This window comes from Amphibalanus amphitrite, unplaced genomic scaffold (assembly GCF_019059575.1).
Source record: "Amphibalanus amphitrite isolate SeventyFive unplaced genomic scaffold, NRLGWU_Aamphi_draft 000129F_arrow, whole genome shotgun sequence".
Taxonomy (NCBI): domain Eukaryota; kingdom Metazoa; phylum Arthropoda; class Thecostraca; order Balanomorpha; family Balanidae; genus Amphibalanus; species Amphibalanus amphitrite.
In genome coordinates this window covers 61,328-87,912 of record NW_024881624.1, presented here as the reverse complement: position 1 = coordinate 87,912, position 26,585 = coordinate 61,328, and the positions used below count along the sequence as shown (strand labels likewise).

At 48.7% G+C, this 26,585-nt stretch overlaps 3 protein-coding genes across 12 annotated transcripts in view; 1 reads left to right on the top strand and 2 right to left on the bottom strand.

Annotated features, from left to right (window-relative positions):
• LOC122381875 (DNA replication complex GINS protein SLD5-like) overlaps positions 1 to 11,230 on the bottom strand; it is a 19,858-nt gene extending 8,628 nt beyond the window's left edge. Inside the window, exons 1-4 of one of the 9 annotated variants that reach the window (XM_043366615.1) lie at positions 11,212 to 11,230; positions 3,275 to 3,397; positions 2,886 to 3,032; positions 2,423 to 2,559 (exon numbers count right to left, since the gene is read on the bottom strand). In XM_043366615.1, coding sequence (XP_043222550.1) covers positions 2,423 to 2,559; positions 2,886 to 3,032; positions 3,275 to 3,367 — 377 coding nt within the window. In that variant the 5' untranslated portion in view covers positions 3,368 to 3,397; positions 11,212 to 11,230. Of the gene's footprint in view, positions 1 to 2,422; positions 2,560 to 2,885; positions 3,033 to 3,274; positions 3,398 to 4,666; positions 5,178 to 10,584; positions 10,760 to 11,211 lie in introns of those variants that run through there. The other 8 variants (XM_043366611.1, XM_043366617.1, XM_043366612.1 and 5 more) reach the window with 8 other exon arrangements.
• Positions 11,016 to 23,138, top strand: LOC122381871 (hydroxymethylglutaryl-CoA synthase 1-like). 2 transcript variants are annotated; one of them, XM_043366608.1, is made up of 10 exons: positions 11,016 to 11,412; positions 13,212 to 13,309; positions 13,635 to 13,778; positions 14,086 to 14,412; positions 14,793 to 14,951; positions 18,138 to 18,297; positions 18,817 to 18,987; positions 19,308 to 19,434; positions 20,741 to 20,846; positions 21,087 to 23,138. In XM_043366608.1, the coding sequence occupies exons 2-10, from the start codon at positions 13,222 to 13,224 to the stop codon at positions 21,188 to 21,190; spliced, it is 1,386 nt and encodes a 461-aa protein (XP_043222543.1). In that variant the 5' UTR covers positions 11,016 to 11,412; positions 13,212 to 13,221; the 3' UTR covers positions 21,191 to 23,138. The 2 variants fall into 2 exon arrangements, with proteins under 2 accessions (XP_043222543.1, XP_043222542.1); XM_043366607.1 differs by lacking the exon at positions 11,016 to 11,412 and adding an exon at positions 12,886 to 13,033.
• LOC122381874 (beta-1,3-galactosyltransferase 1-like) lies at positions 22,777 to 26,585 on the bottom strand. The gene is made up of 5 exons (XM_043366610.1): positions 25,954 to 26,585; positions 25,499 to 25,649; positions 24,589 to 25,184; positions 24,080 to 24,307; positions 22,777 to 23,810 (listed from the first exon to the last, which is right to left on the bottom strand). Exons 2-5 carry the CDS (start codon positions 25,501 to 25,503, stop codon positions 23,674 to 23,676), a joined length of 966 nt encoding a protein of 321 aa, XP_043222545.1. The 5' UTR covers positions 25,504 to 25,649; positions 25,954 to 26,585; the 3' UTR covers positions 22,777 to 23,673.

The window sequence follows — 26,585 nt, the reverse complement described above, 5'->3', positions numbered from 1 at the left end:
CCTCGACGGCGTCATTTTCAAAGTGTACCGCAGCCGTCCGCAGGCCCCTGAGGCGCTGCAGGTGGTAATTCCGTCTGAGCTTGTGGCAGGTGTGCTCACTTCTCTGCATGCAGGCCCGTGTGGAGGACACTTCGGTCATGAGAAGTTGTTCAAACAGGCTCAGAGACGATTCTTTTGGCTGGGGATGTGCTCAGATGTGGAGAAGTTCTGTCAGCAGTGCGACCGCTGTGCCGGCCGCAGCTCCCCCAACCCGCCACCCCGAGCGTCTATGGGCGAGTTGTACGCAACTGAGCCCTGGGAGGTGGTATCCATTGACTTTTTGACCGATCTTCCCACTACAGAGCGCGGCAACAGACACCTGCTGGTGGTCTGTGATCACTTCACCCGCTGGGTGGAAGTGTTCCCGCTTCCTGACATGCTGGCTGTGACGGTCGCGGAGACTCTGGCGTCACAAGTGTTTTCCCGCTTTGGGTGTCCCAAGCGCCTTCACTCTGACTGTGCCGCTAATTTCAGAAGCCAGGTGATGTCGGAGCTGTGCCGAATCATGGGCATACAGAAAACGAGCACCACTGCTTTCCATCCACAGGGAAACAGCCGCTGCGAGCGGGTCAATCGGACCATCTTAGGGATGCTGGCGAAGTACCTGACGGATAATCACAGCGAGTGGGACCGTCACCTGCCGCTGCTGATGCTCGGTTACCGTGCCCAGATTCACAGGTCGTTGGGGTACAGCCCCTTCTTCTTGATGTTCGGTCGGGAGCCGAACCTGCCCATTGACGCTGAGATTGACTCCCCTACCACGGCCCGTGCTCGGTCCGCCGCGGAGTATGTAGACGAGCTGTGTAGCGGTCTCCGTAGCGCGTACCGAGAGGCCCTCAGCGTGTCAGATAGGAGACATACTCAGAACAAGCGTCTGTATGAGCGGAAAATGAATGAGTTTCATTACAGTGTGGGGGATCGGGCGATGTTGTTTCGTGGTGTTGCCAAGCGTGGCGAATATCACAAGTTCATGAGGCCCTGGAAACCCGTGGTAATTGTCGCCAAGCGAGGGGATCTTAACTATCGTGTCAGACTGGAGGACGGGAAAATGTTGTGTGTGCACCACAATAGGTTAAAGCCATGTACCGTGCCCTCTGGTAACACGACGGAGTCAGATCCAGCCGCCAGTGGCGCGGCAGACCCGGTAAGTGGCCGCTCAGACTCTGCTGAGCAGGCCGGTCAGTCGGCGAGTGCGACACGGGCGGAGACCGCTGGGTCACCGCCTGTCGCGGGGACGAGTTTCTGTGCTGTCCCAGGGAGCGCATCTGAGGTGCCGATGCATTCTGCAGCTGAGCCTCCAGCTGAGGCTGCCGTTTCACAGGGTGCAGAGCAGTCGGTTGGTCTCCGTGTGACCTTCCGGCCGATACCGCTGCCTCGCAGTGCGGTACCCCCGGTGGCTCCGAGACGCTCTACGCGTGAGCGTCGGCCCCCTGACCGATATGTAGCCGTAATGTAAGACACCTGATCGCAACACTGCCCAGCCGCAGCTGCCTTTAGCGCGCTTTATCTTATGCTTTGACTGGCCAGCAGAGCCCAGATGGACGCGATCTGAACGCGTCGAGCGACTAGCGCGTGGCGTAAGTGGCGGAAAGTACGGCAGTGGGTCTAGTCTTACCCTTACCGGCTGATATGTGTCCTGTCTCGTGCCCCGATTACCCGAGCTGACCTTTTATGTCGTTTGTATATATCGCGTTGTTGGCGTCACTCGTTGTGACGCATTTTTATTCTGGTTCCCAGGGGACGCGCGCTGGAGCCGGCGCGCCTCATGCGGCTGGCGCCTCTTTGTAAGCGGGGAGGAGTGTAGGAGGGCTCCTTCTCCTGTGCCGCCGCCTATTGCTCGGGCGGCTATATGTAGGCAATGAATGAACTGCCGCCAATGAATGGACTGCCGCTCCGAGACCGACTGAGTCAGAGTCGGAAGTGGAACTCTGCCGCTGCGAGCGCCCGCGGCTACAGCTCACGCGCCGTGGGCTATTTGCCGTGCTCTGCGGCGACGGCTGTGGCAGTGATGGCGGCTGCTGATTGGCTGGCGCTGCGACGCCAGGGCAGCCGCCGATTGGGTTTTCTCCTGGAACCTTCTCGGACGAAAGGTCGTCTGAAGGTCATTGTCATTGACGGGGGGATTCGGTCTGGAGCGGGGGGCTACGCTGGGAATTGAAACTTGACTTGAACTGAACTTGGACTTGACTTTGGTTTCGAACTTGCCAATATACTTTGACTATGCTTTTCACGGCCATGTCTACAATTGTATCGTCCTTGAAGGCAAGCAATAGTGATCGTTGCAAACTTTAACCACTATGAACAATCCGTTGCAAGCTATCGTCATTCGAAAGCCCGCGAGGTCCACCCCGCCTCCTCTGATAAACCCCTCACAAATACTGACTCGGTGGCGAACTTGAGTTCGGCGGGCGACAGTCGCCGCCGCTGCTCCTCGTTGGACAGCAGGTAGCGGTGGTAAAGCTCGATCTTCTGCAGTCGGCACCGCAGGTAGCTGGCGATCATGTACCGAATACGGTCCACCTGCAGACGGTGCGCGAAAAACACACCGTCAACTCACGGCGGAGGACGGGGGAGCGAGCAAAGATGGCTGGCTACGGCCTATAACTACCCATGGTTGCAGAGTTCTTCCACTTCAACTGGCTGCATTTTGCTCCCACTTACAGCGGCTCACTCCTGTCGGTCTTTTATATCGACTATCGGGCGACAGTACGACTCAAACCCGAGTTTTTACTTCCCGAACTTTTACTACCTGCCACTCGAGCCTTAGAACGATGAGCCCACCGTTCCGCTGCCACTGCGATCGTTCGATCGATCATCGATTGTCCATTCACTGCGCTGTAACCCACCTCCATTTTGTGTATGGATATTTTGAAGTCGGTCTTGCTGACCCTCCTCAGATTGGCTTCCATTTGATGGATCTGGTCCAGCATGCAGTCGACCACGTCACCATCGTACTCCAGCAGCTCCGGACATCGGGTCTCGTCGATCCACGACTGCAGTAACAGCCGAGTTAGAAAACATAGTCAGGTATCCAATACACTGCATAGACACAGACTCAAACTATCAGTGAGGACTTCATGACGATATGAAGGCATGGTATATACCATGGGTATCATTGATGTGTGACAGACTAGTATCACAGGGTCACATCCAACAGCTCAGATGAATGAATGTTCCACCTACTTGTTGAATCATTTTGCAATCAGTTGCCTATTAAAATTAAAAGGCAACTAACCTGTTTGAGCTTGTGTAGAATATCTGCAGGTGTGATATCCTCTTGCTCCTCATCACTGCCATCAATAATATCCTCATCATCTAGCGCAGCCATGCTTTTGGGTAATGGCTAGTGTTGAAAAGCCTGAAAAAGAAGAACGTTTTCAGGATGATTGTAGTGCAGCACTGAGCATCAGTCAGCACTCTCAGTATGCATATCTTTTTGACAATATCCATGTTGAAGCATTGATAGTGTTAGCAGAAATAAAGTGAAGTTGTCAGGCATGGGGCCTAATGTGGCAGGTAGATGGGTAGGTGGGTAGGTAGTTATCTAGTATGTTGAACCACTGCAGTGCTTAACCAGAGTTCAAGTTGACCTGACATATGGCCAGACTGTTAAATATAGCAGCAAGGTTGATGAGACACACCAGCTAGGCTGTGACAAATCTGCACAAGCCTGCACCAATCATGCTGGAAATTTGCACCAGCCTGCAGCAAAACTGCATGACCTAGAACTTTTGCAAAATAATTCCTTACACTGTATTTGTCACTTTTGACCAGACAAAACCATGTTATAAACCCAATTCTTCCCTGGCCAAACCAGCTGTCTCCTGAGCAGCATTTTTATGCTATGCCACAGCAGTTCAGCACAGTATAATGTCAAAAACTACCCTGCTCCACATAAAATCTGAAACATACCATGGTAAATCCCCATAACACCAAACAACAGTGGAGAGTCCTTGCGCCCAGCACAGAAGACATCTGACATTGCATCAATATTTTGCAGTATCGGTAAAGCTGGCATCACCATCCGTGGTAGGTAGGCAGGTAGGTAGGCGGGTAGGTTGCCAGTTGTAGGTTAGTAGGTTGTAGGTTGTAGCCTTGTAGGCAAGGTAAGGTCAGGTTAGAATATGTTTAAAACTAAGATTTAATTGACACATTTACTGGCTAGCGCCGACGGTGACGCCAGCTTTACTGATACCTATTTTGCCATGCTTTGTATTCTGGATCAACGATTAGCAATTGCAATTGGCACTCAGAGGGTTCAGGTTAGCAGCACGCCAGCACCCACAGGTTCAGCTCAGCTGGTGAATGTTTTGCTACAATTTACATACAAATGCTTCATAAGAGCTGATTTACCCCGCGTTTGATGTCTCTTGGACGACAAAGATTATACGTCGTCTGGCCAATCACGTTCCATAACCGCAGCCAAGCCCCCGCTGACCTTGAACAGGATTGGCCGGACGACGTAGAATCTTCGTCGTCCAAGACATCGTACGCAAGGTTAGATTATCAAATTTAAATGACAAATCACGTTCAAATAAAAAATGTGAATCTAGTGAAAACTCCAGGCCTCGAAAACTCCATCTTTATCTGCTTCAAATATCAGATATTAAGCACATTCATGAATTACCTTTAATTTACAAATATTTGCCAACGATGCATATAACTACCTAATCTTGATCTGCATCCTTTGAAGCTCAAACTTGAACTCGTCCAAATTTGGCGGGAAATGTCCAAATCAATGAAATACAGTTATAAAAAGCCTCCAGCAATAATTTATGAGGGAAGATTTTAAACCAATAACAAATACATAAATATCGTAAAACAGAGCCCACCATCAGCCCCTTTACCTTCAAAACAGTAATTTCATCATTTTGTAATTTGCAGCAATGACAATTTTCCCGCAAGTTCGAAACTACAAAAACGACGGATTCAAAGTATCTTTATAAAGTGACGTCAAAATAAGTTATATTGTATTTTTTGGGTATATTTAAGCTTGAATATGATCATTGCAAATTGGCTATTATGTTTATTAATATTTTGTATGAATTAAATAGATTTTATGTGAAAATAAAATATACTGATAAACTCATACCTCAAAATAAAGCATTTTTGCGTGGCAGAATTTTGTTGACAGTGGTGACGCATAAGATGTTTACTCTTGTGTTTATATTATCATGTGCAAGTGCTATTATTTTATATTACCTAGCAACTAGCGTTCATAATTGCATAACTCGGTAGTTCATTGGTCAAATACACTGTAAAAAAAGTTTACCAACTAGTTAGTTATCCGGCCACTTTTCACTAACCATAGGCGTGTAAGCAAAACACGCATTTCATGACTATGTGTGTTTTCAATTACACGCAAAAGGTTGAATAGCGTGTTTTGAAACACACCTCCTAGTTTTCGAATATTTGCCAGGTTACTAAGATAAGCCGTGTAAGCGTGTTTATTGACTATCATCGGTGTGTTTTGTTAATAACTACAGACGTGTTAGGTAACACATGTGTTTGTCACACGGCCACTTTTCACTAGCTATATGCGTGTACGCAAAACACACATATTGCGTGTTAGCTAACTAAGCTGTGCGTGTTAATAAACTAAATGCATTTTTGAGAACAGGCGTGTAACTTAACCCGCGCCCGGCTGGGGGTCCTGGATTTCCACGCCCTGCTGGGGGGGGGGGTGTTTGAACACCCCCCCTTCTAACTCGGCTCCTGGGCCACGTAGCGATAAGCGGAAGGCGGCGTTCGAAAGAGCGTCAAAAATAATGAGGAAATCACTTCGGTCAATTTTTTGGTCAGGTCAAAGGTCAGGTCACCAGAGGTCATTGAAGGCAAAATTTCGCCGATTTCCAGGTCGAATGTCGACAATTTCCAAGAAGCCAACGCATAACTCGGGAACCAGTAGAGCTACAGCGCCGCGGAAAAGCGCATTCGATAGCCCAATTAACGCCCTTTCTGGGTAATTCTCTCAGATTTGACCTAACGTCAACGGTTTTGCCTGCAGGGGGCAAAAAGTGCAAAAATAGCCGATTTTTTCGGAAACAGTTTTTCTGCAATAACTTTTGACCCAAGCCTTGTACGAGCTTACTTTTACCGGCATCGTGTTCCTCTCGTCAAGACGCATCGAATGAACTATAACTTGACCTTGAAAGGTCAACTTGAAAATTTGACCTCAGGTCAAGGTCATGACCTGACCGGAAAGGGTCATGTTGCATATCAGTCGATCCGTATCGTCGAGCTGAACACATCTAAGGCGTTTTCATCGCTCTAGCATGCCTCTATCAAAAGTTATTTGCGAAAAACTGTTAGATACCATTCGTGACCTAAGATGACCTCAGGGCATAAACAGGGGTCACGGACACCATTTTCATGTTCAGTGTGTCTAAACCACTTGTAATTCAGTGTTTGGGAGTGTTTATAATGTCTTTCGTCCAAAGGAGACGCATTTCAATTTTCTCCCATTGACTTATAATGGGGAGGTCGCAAAATTGACCTGACCTTAGGTCATCGATATCAAAATTCTGAGATATACATTTTGTACATGCTATTGCTCTTAGCAATCGCTGAAAGTTGTAAAGCGATCGGTCACTCGGTGCAGCTATGACAGACATTGAAACTTTTTATGAGGTGAGGTCACTTCAAGTGACCTGGTGACCTGACCTTGAATGACCTTGGTCTGAAATTTTCACAACATGTGTAGAATTGATGTATGATAAGGTGTACCAAAAACGGCGGCGCTCCGCGCCGCCGTTTTTGAGATATTCGCGAAAAACCGCAAGGGGGGGGTGTTCAAACACCCCCCCAGCAGGGCGCGGGTTAACTAATGTGCGTGTTAGTCACCTCTTTTCACAGCCGCCCCCCCCCCCAAAAAAAACGAATCGAATTAAACTCATCAAACATGTTTATTCAAAACTGCATTCAAGCTCCTTTCAGCAAGCTTACAACTGCATACAGTAATATTTCTCTATTGTACTAAAAATGAACCTAAAAAAGTAATCTTCTGTAGGAAACTGCCGAGCGGCAAAGGCGCTCCGTTCTAAAGTTACGTTCTAAGCTATATATAAACGATCAAGGGTCAGGGTCTGATTCTACGACCACCCCCGCCTGTAAATCCGCACCAGCCATTGCACCAAACAGTCTCCAAATACGTATTAGAACATTTAAAAAGCTTTATTTCTGTCGTAGAGGTAAATGAAACTGCAACAAAAAGGCAAAAATTCTCTGACCGAACAATCGTGGCTCATATACCTACACAATTTTCTTTGACAACATATAGATGCAGTGGACATAAACCAGTCTGTGATGTGATGCACTGATGCAGTGGACATCACATAAATCAGCACCGCACCGCGTGCACTGCCTGAGTGCCCAATGAACTATTAGGTACATTTAATTTATTGTTTAAAGTTAAATGCAGTCTTAACCCGCGCACCGACGGGGGTCTGCGCCAACTTAGTACCGACGGGGGGGCGGATGACCGCCCCCCCTGAGATCTCGAGAACGAAGCAAGATAGCGACAAGCGGTAAACGGCATCGGATACGCACGGTCAAGATCTACAATTTTTACTAAGGTCATTTTCAGGTCAGGTCAAAGATGACGTCACAGGGGTCGAAAAAGTCAAAATGGCGGTGCTAAATATGGAGAGAGTTTTTCTCGAATAACTTTCGAATTAGTCAAGATAGGAACAAACTAAGGGCATCATCGTGATCCTCTCGTCAATCCGCATCGAATGATATATATGTTGACCTCGAAAGGTCAAGGTCAAAGGTTGACCTCAGGTCACGTGACCCCGAGGTCATCATGTATATCATTCGATGTGTCTTGACGAGCTGAACACAATGAGACCATCCACGCGTCTGTATCTTGTTCCTGTACGGAGTTATTGGCCAAAAACCTTTGGTGACCTTTGATGACGTCACATGACCTCACAGCTGCCCAACAGCAAAACAGACCTCAAGGTAGTGAAGGTTCATCGTATATGAAGTCATGTATGGTATATGGGGCCATTCCGACCCGTTTTAGTGGTAAACACAGGGAGTTGATTTTTCCCCCATTGACTTATAATGGGGAGGTCGCGAAATTGACCTGACCTTAGGTCACCGATATCAAAATTCCGAGATATACAAATTGTAGCTACTAATGACCTAATAACATCCTGCGACTTTCAAAGGCCTCCGACATCTACTGTAGCTCTGGCACGGTGACAAAGTTGCAAAAAAGTGACTTGAGGTTGGGTCATTCAAAGTGACCTGGTGACCTGACCTTGAAAGGTAGGAGGTTCAAACTTGCACACCATGTGTAAAATTGATAAGGGAATAGTCATACCAAATTTCGCGGCGCGTAGCGCCGCGGTTTTCCCGCTATTCGCGAAAAACCTCAGGGGGGGCGGATATCCGCCCCCCCCCCGTCGGTGCGCGGGTTAACCCGCGCCCTGCTGGGGGGGGGGGGTGTTTGAACACCCCCCCCCCCCTTGTGGTTTTTCGCGAATATCTCAAAAACGGCGGCGCGGAGCGCCGCCGTTTTTGGTACACCTCATCATACATCGATTCTACACATGTTGTGAAAATTTCAGACCAAGGTCATTCAAGGTCAGGTCACCAGGTCACTTGAAGTGACCTCACCTCATAAAAAGTTTCAATGTCTGTCATAGCTACACCGAGTGACCGATCGCTTTGAAACTTTCAGCGATTGCTAAGAGCAATAGCATGTACAAAATGTATATCTCAGAATTTTTATATCGATGACCTAAGGTCAGGTCAATTTTGCGACCTCCCCATTATAAGTCAATGGGAGAAAATTGAAATGCGCCTCTTTTGGACGAAAGACATTATAAACACTCCCAAACACCGAATTACAAGTGGTGTAGACACACTGAACATAAAAATGGTGTCCGTGACCCTTGTTTATGCCCTGAGGTCATCTTAGGTCACGAATGGTATCTAACAGTTTTTCGCAAATAACTTTTGATAGAGGCATGCTAGAGCGATGAAAACGCCTTAGATGTGTTCAGCTAGACGATACGGATCGACTGATATGCAACATGACCCTTTCCGGTCAGGTCATGACCTTGACCTGAGGTCAAATTTTCAAGTTGACTTTTCAAGGTCAAGTTATAGTTCATTCGATGCGTCTTGACGAGAGGAACACGATGCTGGTAAAAGTAAGCTCGTACAAGGCTTGGGTCAAAAGTTATTGCAGAAAAACGGTTTCCGAAAAAATCGGCTATTTTTGCAGTTTTTGCCCCCTGCAGGCAAAACCGTTGACGGTAGATCAAATCTGAGAGAATTACTCAGAAAGGGCGTTAATAGGGCTATCGAATGCGCTTTTCCGCGGCGCTGTAGCTCTATTGGTTCCCGAGTTATGCGTTGGCTTCTTGGAAATTTTCGACATTCGACCTGGAAATCGGCGAAATTTTGCCTTCAATGACCTCTGGTGACCTGACCTTTGACCTGACCAAAAAATTGACCGAAGTGATTTCATCATTATTTTTGACGCTCTTTCGAACGCCGCCTTCCGCGTATCGCTACGTGGCCCAGGAGCCGAGTTACAAGGGGGGGGGTGTTCAAACACCCCCCCCCCCCCCCAGCAGGGCGTGGAAATCCAGGACCCCCAGCCGGGCGCGGGTTAAAGGAAGAGTGCCACCTTTTGGACACAACGCAGTTTTTACAAGATTAGCCTCACATGAACCTAAAAACCGGCTTCACTTACCTATGCTCGAGACGGTCAGCATTGAATCCGCACGTGAAGTTATCATTTGCGAGTTTTGCTGCCAGCATTCGGGCAGGCAAAAATCTTCAGCACTATTTCCTCGTCGTGTTAAGGGTATTTTATAAAACATGAAATCAGCAAAGGTATGTATAAAAGTTATACTTTTGAAGCATGTTTTATCATTTTGAAAGGGTATATTTTTTCTTTATGGTATACACTTAAGTTTTAAAATTTTAATTGGGAAGTTTTTCTAGTAAGTTGCATGAAGGGTGAAGGGTTCCATAGATCTCTTAAGCATTGTAAAGGAAAAACCTTTACTCGACTTATTTGATGTTCTTTAACTGTTGGCAAATATGGCCAACAGTTACCTACTTGGTTACCTACAACTTAGTTCAAATCATGTTATCTTCTTCCTTTTTATTTGTTCATCTTTTTGTCTCAGTTGCGCCATCAATGCAAATGGCAGAATGATATGTTGCCATGACAACAGGATATGCCAGCCGTCCTAGCTGCCACATCAAACGACCTTGAGTTGTAGTGGTGATATAAACAACGATCTTTTTTTTTTGGCCAATGTATTAAATGCAATGTTTCGGTTTTGTGTATATTGTGGACGCGCTAACCACGTCTAAAAATTCAAATAAGTAAAATAGATTCATAGAACAAAAATTTCGGAAGGTGGCACCCTTCCTTTAACCTGCAATATGTTCATTCTTCAGTCGGTCATAAATACTTATAGAAATCAATTGACAATCAACCAATGAACAGTGCCTCCACCCTGAGAAACTGAAACGCCAGCAATGCCTGCACTCATCTTCACCATAATCACTCACCATACGAATAAGGATGAAATCCATGTCCAATAATCCATATCATTTCACTGTCTGACTTCATTTAACACCACACCAGCTCCTTATGCCACGCAACACTTATACGCCACAGCAGCTCCTTTATATACCACACCACAACGCACACGTCCTCTCCCTTCTCTGACTTGGCACAGACTGAACATGGCGGGCGCAGAGGGGCGCACAAAATGGCGATTTTTTCAATTAACTAAGGTCTTTGTAATGCTACAACAAAAAGGGTAGTAAGAAAACTAAGATTGTGAATTACAACATGCGTTTGATTTGTTGGCTAACACGTTATCCCAGAAAAAAGACAAAGGAAGCATAAACAAACATGTGTGTCAAATAACACGGCATGGTTTGCACGGATAATATTTGTCGGCTTACAATGATGTTAGCTTTTCTGCTTCGATGAAATGGATGTGGTGTTAGGTTGCAAACATATGTGTTATCTGACCCGTTTTTTGCAACAACGTGTGTTTTAATACTAGATTTTGCTTGAAGAATTAACTAACTGGTTTGTTAGCATTTTTTACAGTGTAGGATGCGTTTTCGGAAACCCGGAATTACAGAGCAAGTATATGAGTACTCAGTTGTGAATGTATGGCATGCCTTGTGATCTTCTCATTTTCTTGTGGGTTGGGTGGAGCGTGTAGGTGGGCCGCGTGCGATTGGGTTGCCCTGCGGCTCCATTGCGGCTCCAACTCAAGGCGTCCCAACTTCTGAGTTCTGGTGCATATTTTCTATATTTTCCACCAATACCTTGACAGCAGTTTGAGTTGAAGAAGGATTGGAACGTTTTCCAAAGTAAAGGTACGTATATTTTGTAATTGTGCAAGTGTGCAATTTTGTTGAAATCTGTGTAAGTGTGTAGGCTATTTTTCGATTTAAGAAAGTGAGCAAACAGTTATTTCTATTATGTTATGCTATTCCACATTTGGCTGGTTAAATAATAACTAGCGATAGACATTTGGAAGGCCACAGAAAAGAATAAAGATACCTCTTCGTAATTATGAAATAAAATTGAGTCATAACTCATAGGCTGCAATAAAAACCAAGAGAGGCAAACAGCTCTTTTTATTGAAAACTTCACATGTGTTAATGCAAATGTATCTCCTGGCTGCTTCCTTTTTAGCTGCGAATCGGCTCAGAATCAGATTGAGGAACAGACTTTTTATTTTATGATAATAGCTTCTGTTCTAAGCTCCTTGTTGAAGAGGTTTATGTCTTGTAGCTGGTCATTGATGCAACCTAAAATTGCCAATAAGTGTATTGAACTTGATAGTGCTTATTCATCCCTGATCTCAAGGCATTGAATTTGGGACAGTGACTGCCCTGGATTTCAAAACATTGCAACAGAGGGAATGATCTGCACTAGCAGGCAGTAAGAGTGACAAATCCATAGCAGGTTCAACAGTCTATACCAATTATGGTGGAAATCTGCACCAGCCCTCACCAAACTGGGATTTGATCACTTACTTCTATATAATTTGAAGCATGCTATTTCTCCAGTGCAGAGGTTCAGTACAGGAAATGGATACCACTTAGATATTTAGGTTTGCACTGCTCCATACAATATACCAACACTACTCCTACCATGTTAAACCTTCACATACCACTGACCAGCTGAGTGCCCCTTCTTCATCAAGGTCTCATCAAGATCAAAATGACCACCCTTTGCAGTCCTGGGCAGACAGCTGAATGCTATAGCATTAGCACATTACAACTGTTCTAACCCAGACTCCAAATACATTATCATTAGCAGTCTCAGAAAGGACCCCAAGTTTTTGCAGGTGTTGCTAGTGTTTGGGGATGTTGTCTTTCATTGTATATATCTTTTTTGTTCATTAATTTACTTAGCAGATTGAAGACAATTATGAAACCTGATCCTGATGAAGTTGCCTACTAGTTTCATAAAAAGGCTGATGTTGGAACACTAGACATTGGTATTTAACTTTGTAATGTAATTTTGGCATAGACACCAAAATAATAGGTATATCTTTCTTGTATCTACTATTCTCCTATGTGGGCACAATTAGCTTTTATAGATTGCATTTTTACATCAATACCATGCCTATAAATGATTTTTGTTTTGTGCATCAGAGTGCACTCTTTTCACATTTATCTATTTTGCTTAACGGCCTATTTCTTTCCAACCTCAAGCTGCTCATGTTTAAAAGTCAAAGCATCGCTGGGCAGCAGGCGCCCACCCCGTTTGCCGCCCCGCCGCTATGCGGGCAGGCTCGCGCTCGGTCACGAGGCTCAGTGTCCGGTGACATCCTCATTCATCGGTGGCGGTGTCAAGGGGCGGCCTCCGACGTCGCCGTGACGTCATGCCGACTGGGGGCGTGGCACCGCCTCAAGGTCACTCGGGAGGGCGGCGCGGCGGTTTCGGGCCGGGATGTCAGTCGCGTGAACCGGCTCTGACAGTGTGGTGGGTGGATGTGAGCGGCATGCGATATGGACGGTGCAATGGAGGCGATGTTTTATTCACAGGCAATCTCTGTTGGTTCGATATTTATTGTTCAGCCCGTCGATCACTGGAACTTGGAAGACTATGGACGCCTCACGAGTCACAATACTAACTGAAGTTTGTGGTTTGTTTGTTGCAGGATTGAAACAATGGCGTCGGAGAAGGGAGCTTGGCCGGAAAATGTCGGCATCCTTGCCATGGAAATTTATTTTCCGTCTCAATACGTCGACCAAGAAGGTAAGATGTCGTTACTTATTTCCCTTTCCTTTCTATAACCGGCTGTTTTGCTTTGATTAACTGTTTTATGTATGTAATGATATTATTTCTTAGCATTTTAAAATTTAAGCACCCAACAAATATGTTTCAAATTGTATGAATCTGTCCCGATAAGCTCAACAAGCTGTTATAATAACGTCATGTGCCTATGACCGGAGTGTTGCGTATAGCTGGATTGGTTTCACGCCATCGCGATGTTGCCCCTTCATTTTGAGGTTGGGAGTCGATATTGACGTCCGCCACCTATGACGTTAATTCACTCACTCCTATCTATCACGGTTTTCAGAACTGGAGGCGTTTGACGGAGTTTCCGCCGGAAAGTACACTATCGGGCTCGGTCAGAAGCGGATGGGCTTCTGCTCGGACCTGGAGGATATCAACTCACTCTGTATGACGGTGGTGCATAACCTGATGCAGAAGACAGGCACCGGTAAGCACAGCACACTGGAACATTCGGTGTTATATGAACCGATTATCTCTACTCCACAATTTGAGAATTAGATTTTACTTGTCGATTGCTACGGATAGAATCATTTGGTAATGTTTTACGGCCGATCTTTTTCCGAAATGCCCGTAAAAATAGCGTTTTGTAGCCGATTTTTGTTCTACGTTCTTCTAATTGTGGCCTGGTTTTATGTTATGATTATCTATGAATAGATCGGGCTACTAGGTTAGTCCTACCGCTGCCGGTTTCGCACTATGATCTGGTTGTAACCGGTGCCGCACCGCGCCGGCAGAGTACTCGTCCGTCGGCCGTCTGGAGGTCGGCACCGAGACGCTGGTCGACAAGTCCAAGTCGGTCAAATCGGTGCTGATGCAGCTGTTCCCGGCCGGCGCCGAGACAGATGTGGAGGGCGTCGACACCACCAACGCCTGCTACGGCGGCACGGCGGCGCTGTTCAACGCGCTCAACTGGGTCGAGTCGTCGTCGTGGGACGGTCGCCTGGCGCTGGTCGTCTGTGGCGATATTGCCGTGTACGCCAGCGGCAGCGCGCGCCCCACCGGCGGCGCCGGGGCCGTGGCCATGCTGGTCGGCCCGCACGCCCCGCTCGTCGTGGAGAGAGGTGAGTGGGATTTTGACGATTGGGGAGGGGTGGGCTCAGAGCCAGCCAGCTACAGATAACAATTGCAGCGAATCTTGAGTGATGATCTACCATGGGGTGCCTTTGCAATCATTTTCTTACGTGATGTTTGGAAGAATTTGCACGGTATATTTGTCCGTAAGTTATTTCTGTTTCACGTTGCCACATTACTGGGATGCAGTAATCGGCCCTAGTGCTTATTAATGATCGCTCACTTGATTGACATTGACTGGCTATTTGCAATACCGTATTAACGAACTGAGCATTTGCTATGACAGTTGTAATGGTAAGCCGTTAAGCCACAAGGCAGTGTGACAACCAATATCTCTATTTTTAGCTACATGACGGTTATCATGATCCAGGTCTGCGGTCGAGTCACATGCAGCACGCGTACGACTTTTACAAGCCGGACCTGAGCTCCGAGTACCCGGTGGTGGATGGACGACTGAGCATCCAAAGCTACCTGGGTGCGCTGGACCAGTGCTACCGGCGCTACCGGCAGAAGGCCGCCGCCCGACCAGGTTAGTCCCGCTCCGGCGGATCCCCTCTCCGCGGGCGGTCCCTGCTAGAGAGCATTTTACTTTTACCTTTCTTCCCGGCTAGGTCAGTCCTGCTCCGGCGGATTCCCACTCCTTGGGCGGTCCGTGCTAGCGGACATTTTACTATACGTTTTCATCTAGGTCAGTCCCGCTCCAGCGGACCCCCTCTTCGCGGGCGGTCCCTGCCAGCGAACATTGTGATCCACTGTTATGCTATGCGTGTGACTTTTGTTCTGTGATATGATATGCACGATAGATATTCTAGCTGGTATCCACATTCTCCGCTTTGTTTACACACATATCTTACCTATACTTTATGTCTAAAGGAATTCAAATGCATGAAACTTCTGTCGAAAGCCGAAGTTATCCGGGTTCTGGGCGTGTGATTGGTGACAAATTACCAGCGCACTGCAGTATATCTGCCAAGGTATACAGGCTCTGATCGGTATTGCTTCGCTATCATAATGCAGTACAAACACTGGCTTCGACATTTGATCACGTCCCGCTTGGACATTTTGGGACGGAGAAAGAGGTAATATCCACTGCAACTGAGAAGAAAGTCTCACGCAATAATCTAAACCCGGTAAGTGATGATTTTATGCTGCAAAACCGAATAAAAATGTAATTTATCCCTTAGCTATAGTTCCGATGCGAAAATGACAATTTTTCCGTCAATGTCATTTTAGTCTGGTATAATACGCTTTGAACATCGTGAATAAAGAGTTTTTTAATCTATATAAATTGATGTCATGTAATATTTCACTTTATTGCCGTGTGTTTTGTTACTTGTTGCCATATGGACTATGTATCCCATGCAATATGCAAGTTCGTGCCTTTCGCGCAGGTTTAGCCTTTCTACGACGGTATCTGTTATTGCATATGCTGCAATCTGTCGTGAATTTTCATTTAGGAGACTGCTTTATTGCCTTTTTCCGTACTCTCAGTCACTACCCGACCGCCCAGCGACCACTGAGAAATTACCATACTACGGTGGCGATTCGCCTCTCCAGCCAACTCACAGCGTGCCTGCGTCGCATATCATCGGGCCGATCGCGGTTCACTAACCTTGCCTGAGGCGGGGTTAGCACGGTGCGACCCGGCCCGCGATATTCCACCGGCCGCCCCGGGTGTAGAGAGGCGCGGATCGGAGCGATGGGTGGCGCGCGGGCGCCACAGATGAGCTACTGGGGTCACCAAAGGTCACTAAAAGTCACAGAGAGAAGGGAGATGACTGGGATTGGGTTGGCCAAGGCTTCATTTTTTTTTCTAAGCCGAGCTTGCTGTCTTTCTAGCCAGCCGCAGTGATTCCGCCGCGGCTGGCTCACTCGGTGGTATGTTGTTTGCAGAACTGGGTCGGCACTTTCCGCTGTTAGCTTGTGGTTCAGCGGGGCCTGTCCCGCTGCGGTGATTGTGTCCATACGGCGTTGTTATCTCGGCGGTACTGTACTTTATATAACGTCCGTCTGTCGAGTCACATCCGACTGCTGCGGCGGAGTCGTCGACTGGAGGGTTATCTACCCGCGGCCATACCCCCACATGAGTCAGTTCCGTCCGTTCAAACCTCCGCCGCAGGCCAGCGGACGTTCCTCTTTAGCCGTATTAGAACCGCTACCTTTATTCGTTTGTCGCTGTCCTCTGCCCTTTCTTTGTGCTTGTTATTTAAAGAGTTATTCGGTCAATTAGCGTCCATTCATTGGCCCCGTCTCCATTCATTCACTTTTTGTTTCTTCTGTCCGTCCTTTCATCCGTCGGTCGAGCCAACCTACCTCCGCCGGTATTTAACGCGTGCGCTGATGGTGGCTGATGGCTTCAGATATCGCAGCTGGACGGCTCACGGCACACAGCACACACATAGCGAGTCGTCAGCGCTCCCCTCGTCCCTCCCGACCGCTGTGGTCGCAGTAACGGGCCACCCGCCCCCGGCAGTTCCAACTGCTACCGCCATCCGGCCACGGATGTGCGCACGGAGCTGCGGTGGAAGGACGGGCACATACAGATCTGTGGGTTTGATAGATTGCTTGAGCTGAAAATGCGTCTACGACAAAAATGTGGTCACGAACTTCAGTCTCAGCTGCTTGATTTATCCAAGGTTTGGATCGATGTAAGATAAAAGGTCTTGTTACAGCCGTATGGACCCGACATTATGCTGATTGTCGCCGTGAATGTGATGCCATAGACCCCATTGACCTACGATATTCACATCTTCTTTCACTAGCGTTTTATAAAGCATAGGTGATCGGTGTCCAAAAACGTCCGATACACACGCAGCTCCGCTATCCCACCGGCGATAGGACCGCTGACGTGCGCGTTTCGTCAACAGCTGTTGCGTCCGCGTCACGTCAACAGCGGTGACGTGCGCGGTTCGATGAACAGATGTAGCCGTTATCTTCTGCGGACCCGTGTGGAAACAAACGGTTTGACAGGGTCGTTCATCCGCGACGTGGAGGAGAATGTCAAATGGCGTATTGCACAATCGAACCGTTCAGTACCGCTTGTCCTGCATTTCGTCAATGTTCCAACAGATGGCTCGAAATAGCCAGGACGATTGTGACATGGCAACTGGACTTGCTTGACGTAGAAGTTGAAGTTATGTGGATATCCGTAGCACGAACTGACCTCTGGGTGCCAACGATAATGTTGAAAGAACGAAATCCAAACATTATTATTATCGCGAAAGGAACATCCGGAAAGTGTCGCTCATTCATGGTTCTGTTTGCATCCCTAATATAATTCGATATAGCTTATTCCCCATCCTTGCAATAACCTTACGACACATTTATGCTACACGTCCTTTATTTACACCTTTATGTAGCTGGACCGTCACCTCGATGTATTTTTTTTCTGACACATGTATGAATAGAATACTCGCATCGCACAGCAATTTATGTCGAGCCGGAAATCCTATTTTACTGATGATTTAGCTCGTCGGAAAGGCGGCGCGTCCGGTAATCGCAGCTGGGTGTCTTTCCACACCCAGGCTTCATACGGCTTTGCCAGGTGGACGCTTTCACCCACGATGATTTAGCGATTTGTTTGTGATGATTGCAGTGCTCCTATAAATTTAGCTTAACCTTTAAGTTGTCGATTGAAGATAAATAAATGGCAATTTGTTTAAGCGGCTTAAAAGGCAGAGTTCTCACAGTTCATCCATGCTCTTTGTGTCTCCAGGTGGCAGCGCGGTGACGGTCGACTCATTCGACGCCGTGCTCTTCCACTCGCCGTTCGGTAAGCTGGTGCAGAAGTCGCTGGCCCGCCTGGTCTTCAACGACTTCCTGCAGGCCGATGACGCCACCGTAGCCGAAAAGTACTCGGGCCTCGAGGAGCTCAGGTCAGTGCGGTCATGGACCTTCGGCGTCGAAACACATGCGTGCATTAGGGAGAGATAGTTATCGCAAAGAGTAGAATATGACTGTATTTGATCCATTGTTTGTATACGTGGGTGTAGGGTGATGTGGCAATAATCATGGTCTATTCGAATATATGCGAGACTTTTAGGATGGAGTGAGCTACTGTGATTGATTTGTTTGTTTATGTATTCATTCGTTCATTCATTCATTCATTCATTCATTCATTCATTCATTCATTCATTCCTTCATTCATTTAGCTATTTATTCGTTCATAGGTAGTAGAACCTTTCCTTGTTCGTTGCTTCGTTTGTTCTTTGATTCGGCTTGAATTTCGTATGTTCCTTTCGACATAGTATTGTAAGGGCTAACCATTATTGAATGTCATTGTGAATGTTGCATTTAGTCCCACATTTCTTTCGTTCTTCGCGGGTATCCGTCGCGTTCCCAAGTGCTCCGGCTCCCAGTATCACACCACACCACCCCGTTCCGATCTCCTGCAGAGGTAAGACCCTGGAGGAGAGCTACTTTGACCGCGACGTGGAGAAGGCCTTCATGGAGCGCAGCCGCGACCAGTTCGAGAAGAAGACGCGGCCGTCGCTGCTGCTGGCCTCCAACGTGGGCAACATGTACACGCCGTCGCTGTACAGCTGCCTGGTCTCGCTGCTGGTCAGGTCAGTGCCTATATAGGATCTTGAGTCAGTGCGGAAAGGAACATCGAGTGTGCCCAAATTCGAGCGGTGGCGACCGGTCTTACGCAACGTACTGAACATAGCCGTGCTCCAATATTTGTGCTGCTTTTGTTTCGTTGTCAAAAATCTTTGTTGTTTTTGTGAAGTGTATTAGGGGTGGGTTGATTGTGTGGCGTTGCTTTTCCGGCAGTCTGATGTAAACATTATGCATAATGTTTATTTAGTTAAGCGTAGCCGGTGATAATAGGGTTTTATGGTACATTTTATATATCTTACACAGTGCCTGTATTTGTCGATTTCAGTAAGAAGCCCGACGAGCTGACTGGTACGCGGATAGCGTTGTTCTCGTACGGCTCCGGGCTGGCCTCGTCTCTGTTCTCCATCCGGGTGGCCACCAGCAACGGCTCCGGCTCCCGCCTCGAGGCACTGGTGAGTTCATGACATTGTGACAGTCTGTGCCAAAGGGCCTTTGTGGCCGAGGCGTCCTAAAATCCAGACCATCATGCAGCCGGGACTTACACTTCAGGAGGCCTTGGCAGCTCCGGCTCTCGCCTGGAAACAACGGCCCCGGCCGGCTCTCGCTTAGAGGCACTGGTGAATAATGTCCTTGTCTGAGGGCCGTGATGAGTTCCTGGATGCACAGTGACTGGCCTCGAATGAGTCGTCCCTGTACCCGTGCCCGTTTTCAGACCATATGAGTCGGCTTGTTGGCGACATGAAAACCCGAGTCCCAGCCTGTACCCGTTTGCAGGCCCTATGAATTATGATACGTATAAAGCTGACATACAAAGCTGACCGTCTGAAACGAGGAGGCTGATAAGTTCGTAATCCCGATTAGATTTTCTTTTTAGCTTACCTTCCAACCAAACCCCCTGTAAAAGCCGGAACGCTGGCCTGGAGGCTCTGTGATCGCCCTGCCCCCGGACCTCACCAGTTCCTCCTGACCTATCGATTGAACGGTCACCCGACCCCGTCCGATGACCCCCATGACCCCGGCTCCCGTCGCCGCCCCTCCATCGACCCCCGCCGGGCTCAACACTGTCAGTATTGTGCCGACACACCACAGGTCTGTATCACAATGCATTTGTCTCCGGGTCCCCACCGTGCAGGTGCCGTCTCGGCAATTGCGCCGCCTTTGTCCTAGGTTGTTTTCAGCTGAGGCTTGCTTGCCTACCAGGGGGGTCTATTTGTTGTCGTGCTGAAAACGTCCCGGGGTCTTGCCCTGCCCTGTCACAAGGTTACGGCGTATGTTCGTGACGCCCGTACACAAGGGTGTCCGGAGGTGAACGGTGGCACACGCCTGTGTGCAGAATTAACCTGCGAGACTTGCAATTTGCAAAGGAACCTCAGTGAGATTGAGCGAGATTTGCATAACAAAAGAGACAGGCGACTGAAGTCAACACGCATGCGGTACTATTTTCTGCCGTGTTTTTCTATCCCATCATGCTTCCCGCTGTCGTTAGTCGTACTCGTGACTCAGTCGCTCTTTGATGCTGCCTTGTTTCTTTCCTCCCAAACGTTCTCCGTGTCGTATATGACTCCTCCGTGTGGAATGTGACTCATCCGTGCCGCGGTATATGATCCACCACATTCCTTGTGCGACTTTATCTACTGCGTGTGATCGTGTATGCCCCTTTCAGATGTCGACGTGTATCTCGGACGTGATGTCTGTTGTCGCACCGTCTATGTATATCTCACCTTGCCGCATATGTTTACCCTCTGTTCCGTGTTTCAGCTGGCGTGCGTCTCGGACGTGATGTCCCGTCTCGAGTCGCGTCAGAAGGTGCCTCCCCAGGTGTTCGCCGATACCATGAAGCTGAGGGAGGAGAGCCATCATCTCGGTGAGTCCGCTTGTCCGGGGATGCCGTCTTCTCATAGTCAGAGGGACAAAATGGGAAGCTGTACCGTAAATGTTTATGTCTCTGACGTCGCTTATTATAATAATTCTCAATTTGAGCCTCAGCGCAGATGAAAAGGAGTACATGCTTCTCGAGGCTGTCGGTCAGCAGTTCATCGTATCGCTGTTCGCTGTCGAACAGCGATGATCAGACACTGACGTTGCACACTGTCTCCGTTCGCAGCGCCGTACCAGCCCAAGGGCGACCCGTCCGTGCTGTTCCCGGGCACTTACTACCTGACTGGTATCGACGAGAAGCACCGGCGTCAGTACAGTCGCGCCACCTGATGGCCGCCCTCTCCGCCGGCCGGCCGACCCGCGCGGGCCCCCTCGCAGCCCACAGGGTCACTGTATGCTCCACGGCAGAGTCGCCGGACAGGTTTTAACCGGAACAGGTGTCTCTCATCTGTGCCTGTGTCTCGTACCGTCTTAATGATTTTGTAGGTTTTGAATATGAAAGCTGTCTAACGTGAATGCTATCGAAACGAATGTGATCGCTTCAATGCACTTTCATACGTCGTGTGTTGCCGGATCTGATGGTATCTTATCTTGGCTCACATTTTCTTCTGAGTCAGTCGGTTTTGAGTTTTTCCTTGGACGTTTTAGACGAGTATTTAAGCATACTGCAGGTGCTCCCTGTTTTCGTGGTGTTAATAATTTGCAGCATAACGTTCACTTACCCTGCGCGTGGCTTCCTTCGGCCATCGGCGGCAAAAATCAAAAGCTGTGAGTCGCTGGCGTGTTCTCGAGCGTTGGCGGTGCCTTGCCAGAATCTTGTTACATGTTTCGAGTAGTATTAGCCTCTCAGGCAGGTATCATGGTGGACGAGCGCCGTTGGTTCAACTATTGCCTTTTTGTTGCCATTGAATCATCATCAGATCTTTTGTTGTTGAATCATGTTATAACATTTTTTACTTCTCATGAAGAATAGCAGCGCTGGTTGTTACTTATTGCTGAAAGAAACCTTATTCATGTCATCGTTGGTTGACTTAATTATTGATTAATATCGAAAACTATATCACTGTTAAATAAGTCGCGTATCAGACTGCTCAACAAACCCCAATAGTTAATGTTATTGCGGTGATGTGTTGTTTTCTTCTCTTTCTTTTTCGTTTTATTACAACCAAACATTGCCACTGGTGTCGAATGTGAAAGCACGCGGCGGATGCAAAATGCCGCTTCGGTTTATTGGTTGAGGCTATTTTCTGAGTATTTTTGGTGGTGTGTGACAGTATTAAGCAACATATAATGCTCATCAGATATTGTTTGGAGGCATGAGAACTCAACTTGAACAAAACATTGTTGCATGTTTGCGCGTTGTGAAGTTCAGTTTGTATAGAGTGGAAACCTCGGCGGTGCTGGCACCTAGCGGACAAATGCGACATGTGGACCTCATCGCGGCAGATAATCTGTAGGTGCGCCTAGGGCCCTGTTTCACGGCAGGACGCTACAGTGCGCTACGCTAGCTACGGTATTGGTGCGGCGTTTGACTTTTGAGACGAATTTACCTAAACAAAATCGGACGTTGCAGCGTTGCGAGCGTCCGAGTTTGTTGATGTTTCCATGGAAACCCAATACACCCATACACGTAGCGGGCTCTAGCGTCGTGCTGTGAAACAGGGCCCGGGTGCGGGGTTCGACTAACGTAGACCAAAGCCTGTACCAGTACGCGTGTGTTGTATGGCCGACAGCGGTGCCTGTCTCCGGTCGTTAGGTCGGCGAAGGAAGGGACGCGGAGCGGTGCGGTCGCAGTGCCCGTCTTCCCAGCTATTCGAACCCGGCGGACGGCACCGGCGGTGGCTCTGTGGTGTTCACGACCTCGTTTTATCTATATTTGGTGATGTCTATAGGACTTGTTACGTCATTCGATGGTGTTCACGTTACGGCGCACTTTATTAGTATTACAGTTATTATCCTTTATCTGCATCAGCCGTTGCGATTCGTCGTTCACATGGCTCTGTATCGTCATTGGTCATTTTGTAACCACCTCTGCCCCTGATAGGGTGTCGATGCTCGCCGTTTTCGGTCCCAGATGGTATACCGAGAATATCAATATGCGCCGCCGCTTGCCAGTATTTTGCGCGTCGTGCGTACGGCGTAGTTTTGTACCGTAGTTTGTTATACTCTGGCTTTCCAGCGGAGCGCCGGCGACCCGCGCTCGCCCGGCAGTGTTAGTATTGTTATGTACCGAGTGCCAGGGGTGGTGGGAGACAATACAGGTGACGGGAGAAATGAATGCGGTGTCTGGTCACGCCGGCATTCAGCGGCGAAAGTTGTATGTGGAACGTTTCGCCAGCCCAGTTGGCGAAAGTGTTTTGGAACGCTGCATAACTTACAAGAGGTCGGCTTCATATTTAGCTTCACTTCTTCAGTATTTAGCTCTCTTACCAATCCCCTAGTTTGTGGCAGGGTGAGACCGCATCACCAAAATCTGCGGCTTACTGTGATGAAACTCTTGCCATTGTTAATGCCGGATTGCATTATATGCGACCTTTATATTTCATTGACAAATCTAGTAAAAACGACTCGCATTGCCCTGCTTCCCTGGTCAAAACAGGGGCAGGGTGCATCACAATCCCCAAAGGAACATTTGACCTTTATATAGCTTTTATAGCTGTCACGGGATTTTCCACAGCCAATACAGCAGCATACAAAGCGCTACCAAAAATATAACGGTAGGGGGGTGTCGGTGTGCCCCGCAACCGCAGACTGCGAGTGCCGCGTGACCGACCATTCGACGATTCTACACGACGGAGGCGACATAGACGGTCTCAGAAGTCCATGCACGGATTGGGCTCGGTCGAGAACTTGTCCCAGATAAGGTACTGTCTCGCCGGGGTGATCTTGTGCGCGTTAAACAGCTGCACCAGGTCACAGTCGTCAGACAGAATGTCGCCGCAGCTGAATCCTGCCGGCAGAGAACACAAATTCATCGAATCATATACAAAACGGATTCACTGCGGGACACTATAAAATGCGCATTTACAAATGCACGTTCTATTAGCTGAGCACCAAATGTAGAGGCAAGTGTATTCAGTGGACACTTTTCATCATTCATTGTTGGTGCTCGGCATTCTGACTCGCTTGCATTCGCGCAAGGTCAAAATGACGTTATGCTTATGCATAAGAAAACGACATCGGCATGAGAAACTACGAGCATTAACACACGTCTCCCACCTGTGTGATGTTTTGGCGGCCACGCCTGTGCCATTTTGGCGCAGTAGCCGGTGATAAAGACATCCTCAACTGGCAGCAGGGGTACGCGCAGCGCCGCCTGGTAGAGGTCAGCCACCAGGTCCCCGCTGACGACGTACCCGGCACCAGCGGCGAACTGCGGGTGGCCCGGCGGCGCCGGTCGGCCGTCGGCGCTCAGAGCAGGAGGAGCAGACAGCTGCTTGATGCACCCTGTAACGGGAGAGAAGGTGTGAGGAGATTCGTACACGCCGACCGACGGGGCTCGGATGTACCGGAAATTGTGAAATAGTTGGAGGCCTGGTCATAAATGCGGTTACATACAACGGAGAAAATACGTTGCATGTTTAATACCGATTCATATCAAACGAGCACGTTGATGTCACATAATGCACAAGCATCGATATCAAGATTATATGCGTTACAAATATCATAAACACTAGTGATATCGGCAAAACATGGTGCTGGCCAAAGGCAGAGCTGAGGACCCGTACCTGTAATAAACCTTTTCTCGTCCAGTGAATCCAGATGAGACATCAGCAGCGGCAGGCTCCAGTAGATATCGTCATCCGTCTTGACGACAAACTTGGCCTGCGGACAGCGTTCCGCGGCCCAGCGCAGACCCATCATCGTCTTCAGCGTCAGGTTGTGGTACGAGTCTCGGAAGTTCTCCTGGAGTATGTCACCGTGCCGGTCGGCCTCCGTCCGCAGCAGCTCTGTGTCGTCTGGTTCACCGTCTCCAAGAAGAAACACCACGTGGACGCGCAGGTGGTCCGAGCCGCCCCACGTGTCGCGCACCGCCTGGCGGCGCTCCCAGTTGGTCAGCGCCGAGGTGACCAGTACCAGAAGGGCCGTGTCGGGCGGGCAGTCCCCGGCCGGCTCCCGCAGACGGTCGAACGAGGCGCGGTTCACCACCGGCTGCGAGCGGATCTTCTTCCCGATGATGGCGACCCGTCGGGAGAGTGCGCGGTCGGCTGGGTCGGCCAGACGCCGAAGTCCGGCAGTCAGGAGGAGCAGCAGCACCGCCAGCAGAAGGAGGAGCGTCACTGAGAGCCAGCGGCGGCGCAACAGCAGCTGCTGCACCGGCGCCCTGTGGACGGAGAACAGCCGGTGAGACACGGGTCCAGTGAGACAAATGGTAAAGGTTAGTAACTTTATGTCGGGTTCTTGTAAGCAAGATATGACTGATTTCGGCAAAGGCAAATAATTATCACTTATTCGCGTAACCCAAATACAAATGAACTGGAGACAGGTCTTATCAGACGTGTATGAAGCACTATTAAATGCACAACTCTGCCACCTTTTTAGACGAGACAATCGCGTGCAACACGCATTATTCAGATGACGCTAGAAAACTCATTATTCGGGTAATATTAGACACGATAGTCGCAGGTTCACACTTACCGCATAGCTCGGCCGTTTCCAAATCCCGATATGTCCGCCTGGCCAGGTTTAAACGAGAGTTGCAGTTGCAGACGGGGTCAGCTCAGGTGGGCCCGCGGCAGCTTTCGAGTTCCCATGGCGGCAGACGATGGACTAGAAGATCCGCTGAGCGCTGAAAAACATGTAACCATAAAAAATGGACGAAAAAGCGACAGGTACGAGAGCTCAACCGTTGGTGCTCTAGCAGTAGTTACCTAAAATCTGACGTTATGCTTTATCGGATAGCTAAAAGGAGGAATAGCGTTTGGTAGCATCGAATGGTGTTTGAAAATAAACATTGAACGATATATGAAACGATGTTTGAAGAGCTAAACAGCGCAACTGCAGCAAACACCAACCACCCACCCTTGGACCTGCACCATCACCCAATTTCTCCCATGAACCCGATGCCCACCCGATCGCACCCCAGCACTTACCGTTTCGTCAGCAGAAAGTCAGACGGTCACTGAGAGCAGTGCGGCGCCACCTCAGAACTCCGGGTATCCGGTGAACCGCTTCTATCGTCCCTGCGGGATGGCTCTCGGAGTACCGCACGACTGTACCGCGCCGGTACCAGTGTACGGGTGACCGGTACCTGCCGTGCTGCCCCCACCCGGCAGATGTCCGCGCTCCGGCCCACCTGACGCCCGCTGCACACCCCCACTTTCACTGGCCGGCCGCAACACGGCGACTTTTTACCGTCGACTGTGGCGTGCCGGCCGCCCGCGCCGACGGACCGAGCTCGGAGACGAGCGGGCGTGCCGAGACGATCGGAGAGGGATTCGAAGGCTCATCTTTACCGCACCGGCCGCTGAGAGTGGACCAAGGAGATTGGTCTCAAATGAGAGAGGGACGGATTCCAACGGCATGCTACACAGCCGCCTCAAGGACACAATTGAACACAACTTAAAATCCGATGAAAGGGCATTGTTTCGCAATTCGCAAGGTGTCGTTGACTCAATGGATATCACGATTCGTGACGACAGATAGTCGCCTAATGCCCGCTGCAACTGTCTTTGAATGAGCCAGTTCATAAACGGGGAGATAATCATCGGTCTGATTTTGGAAT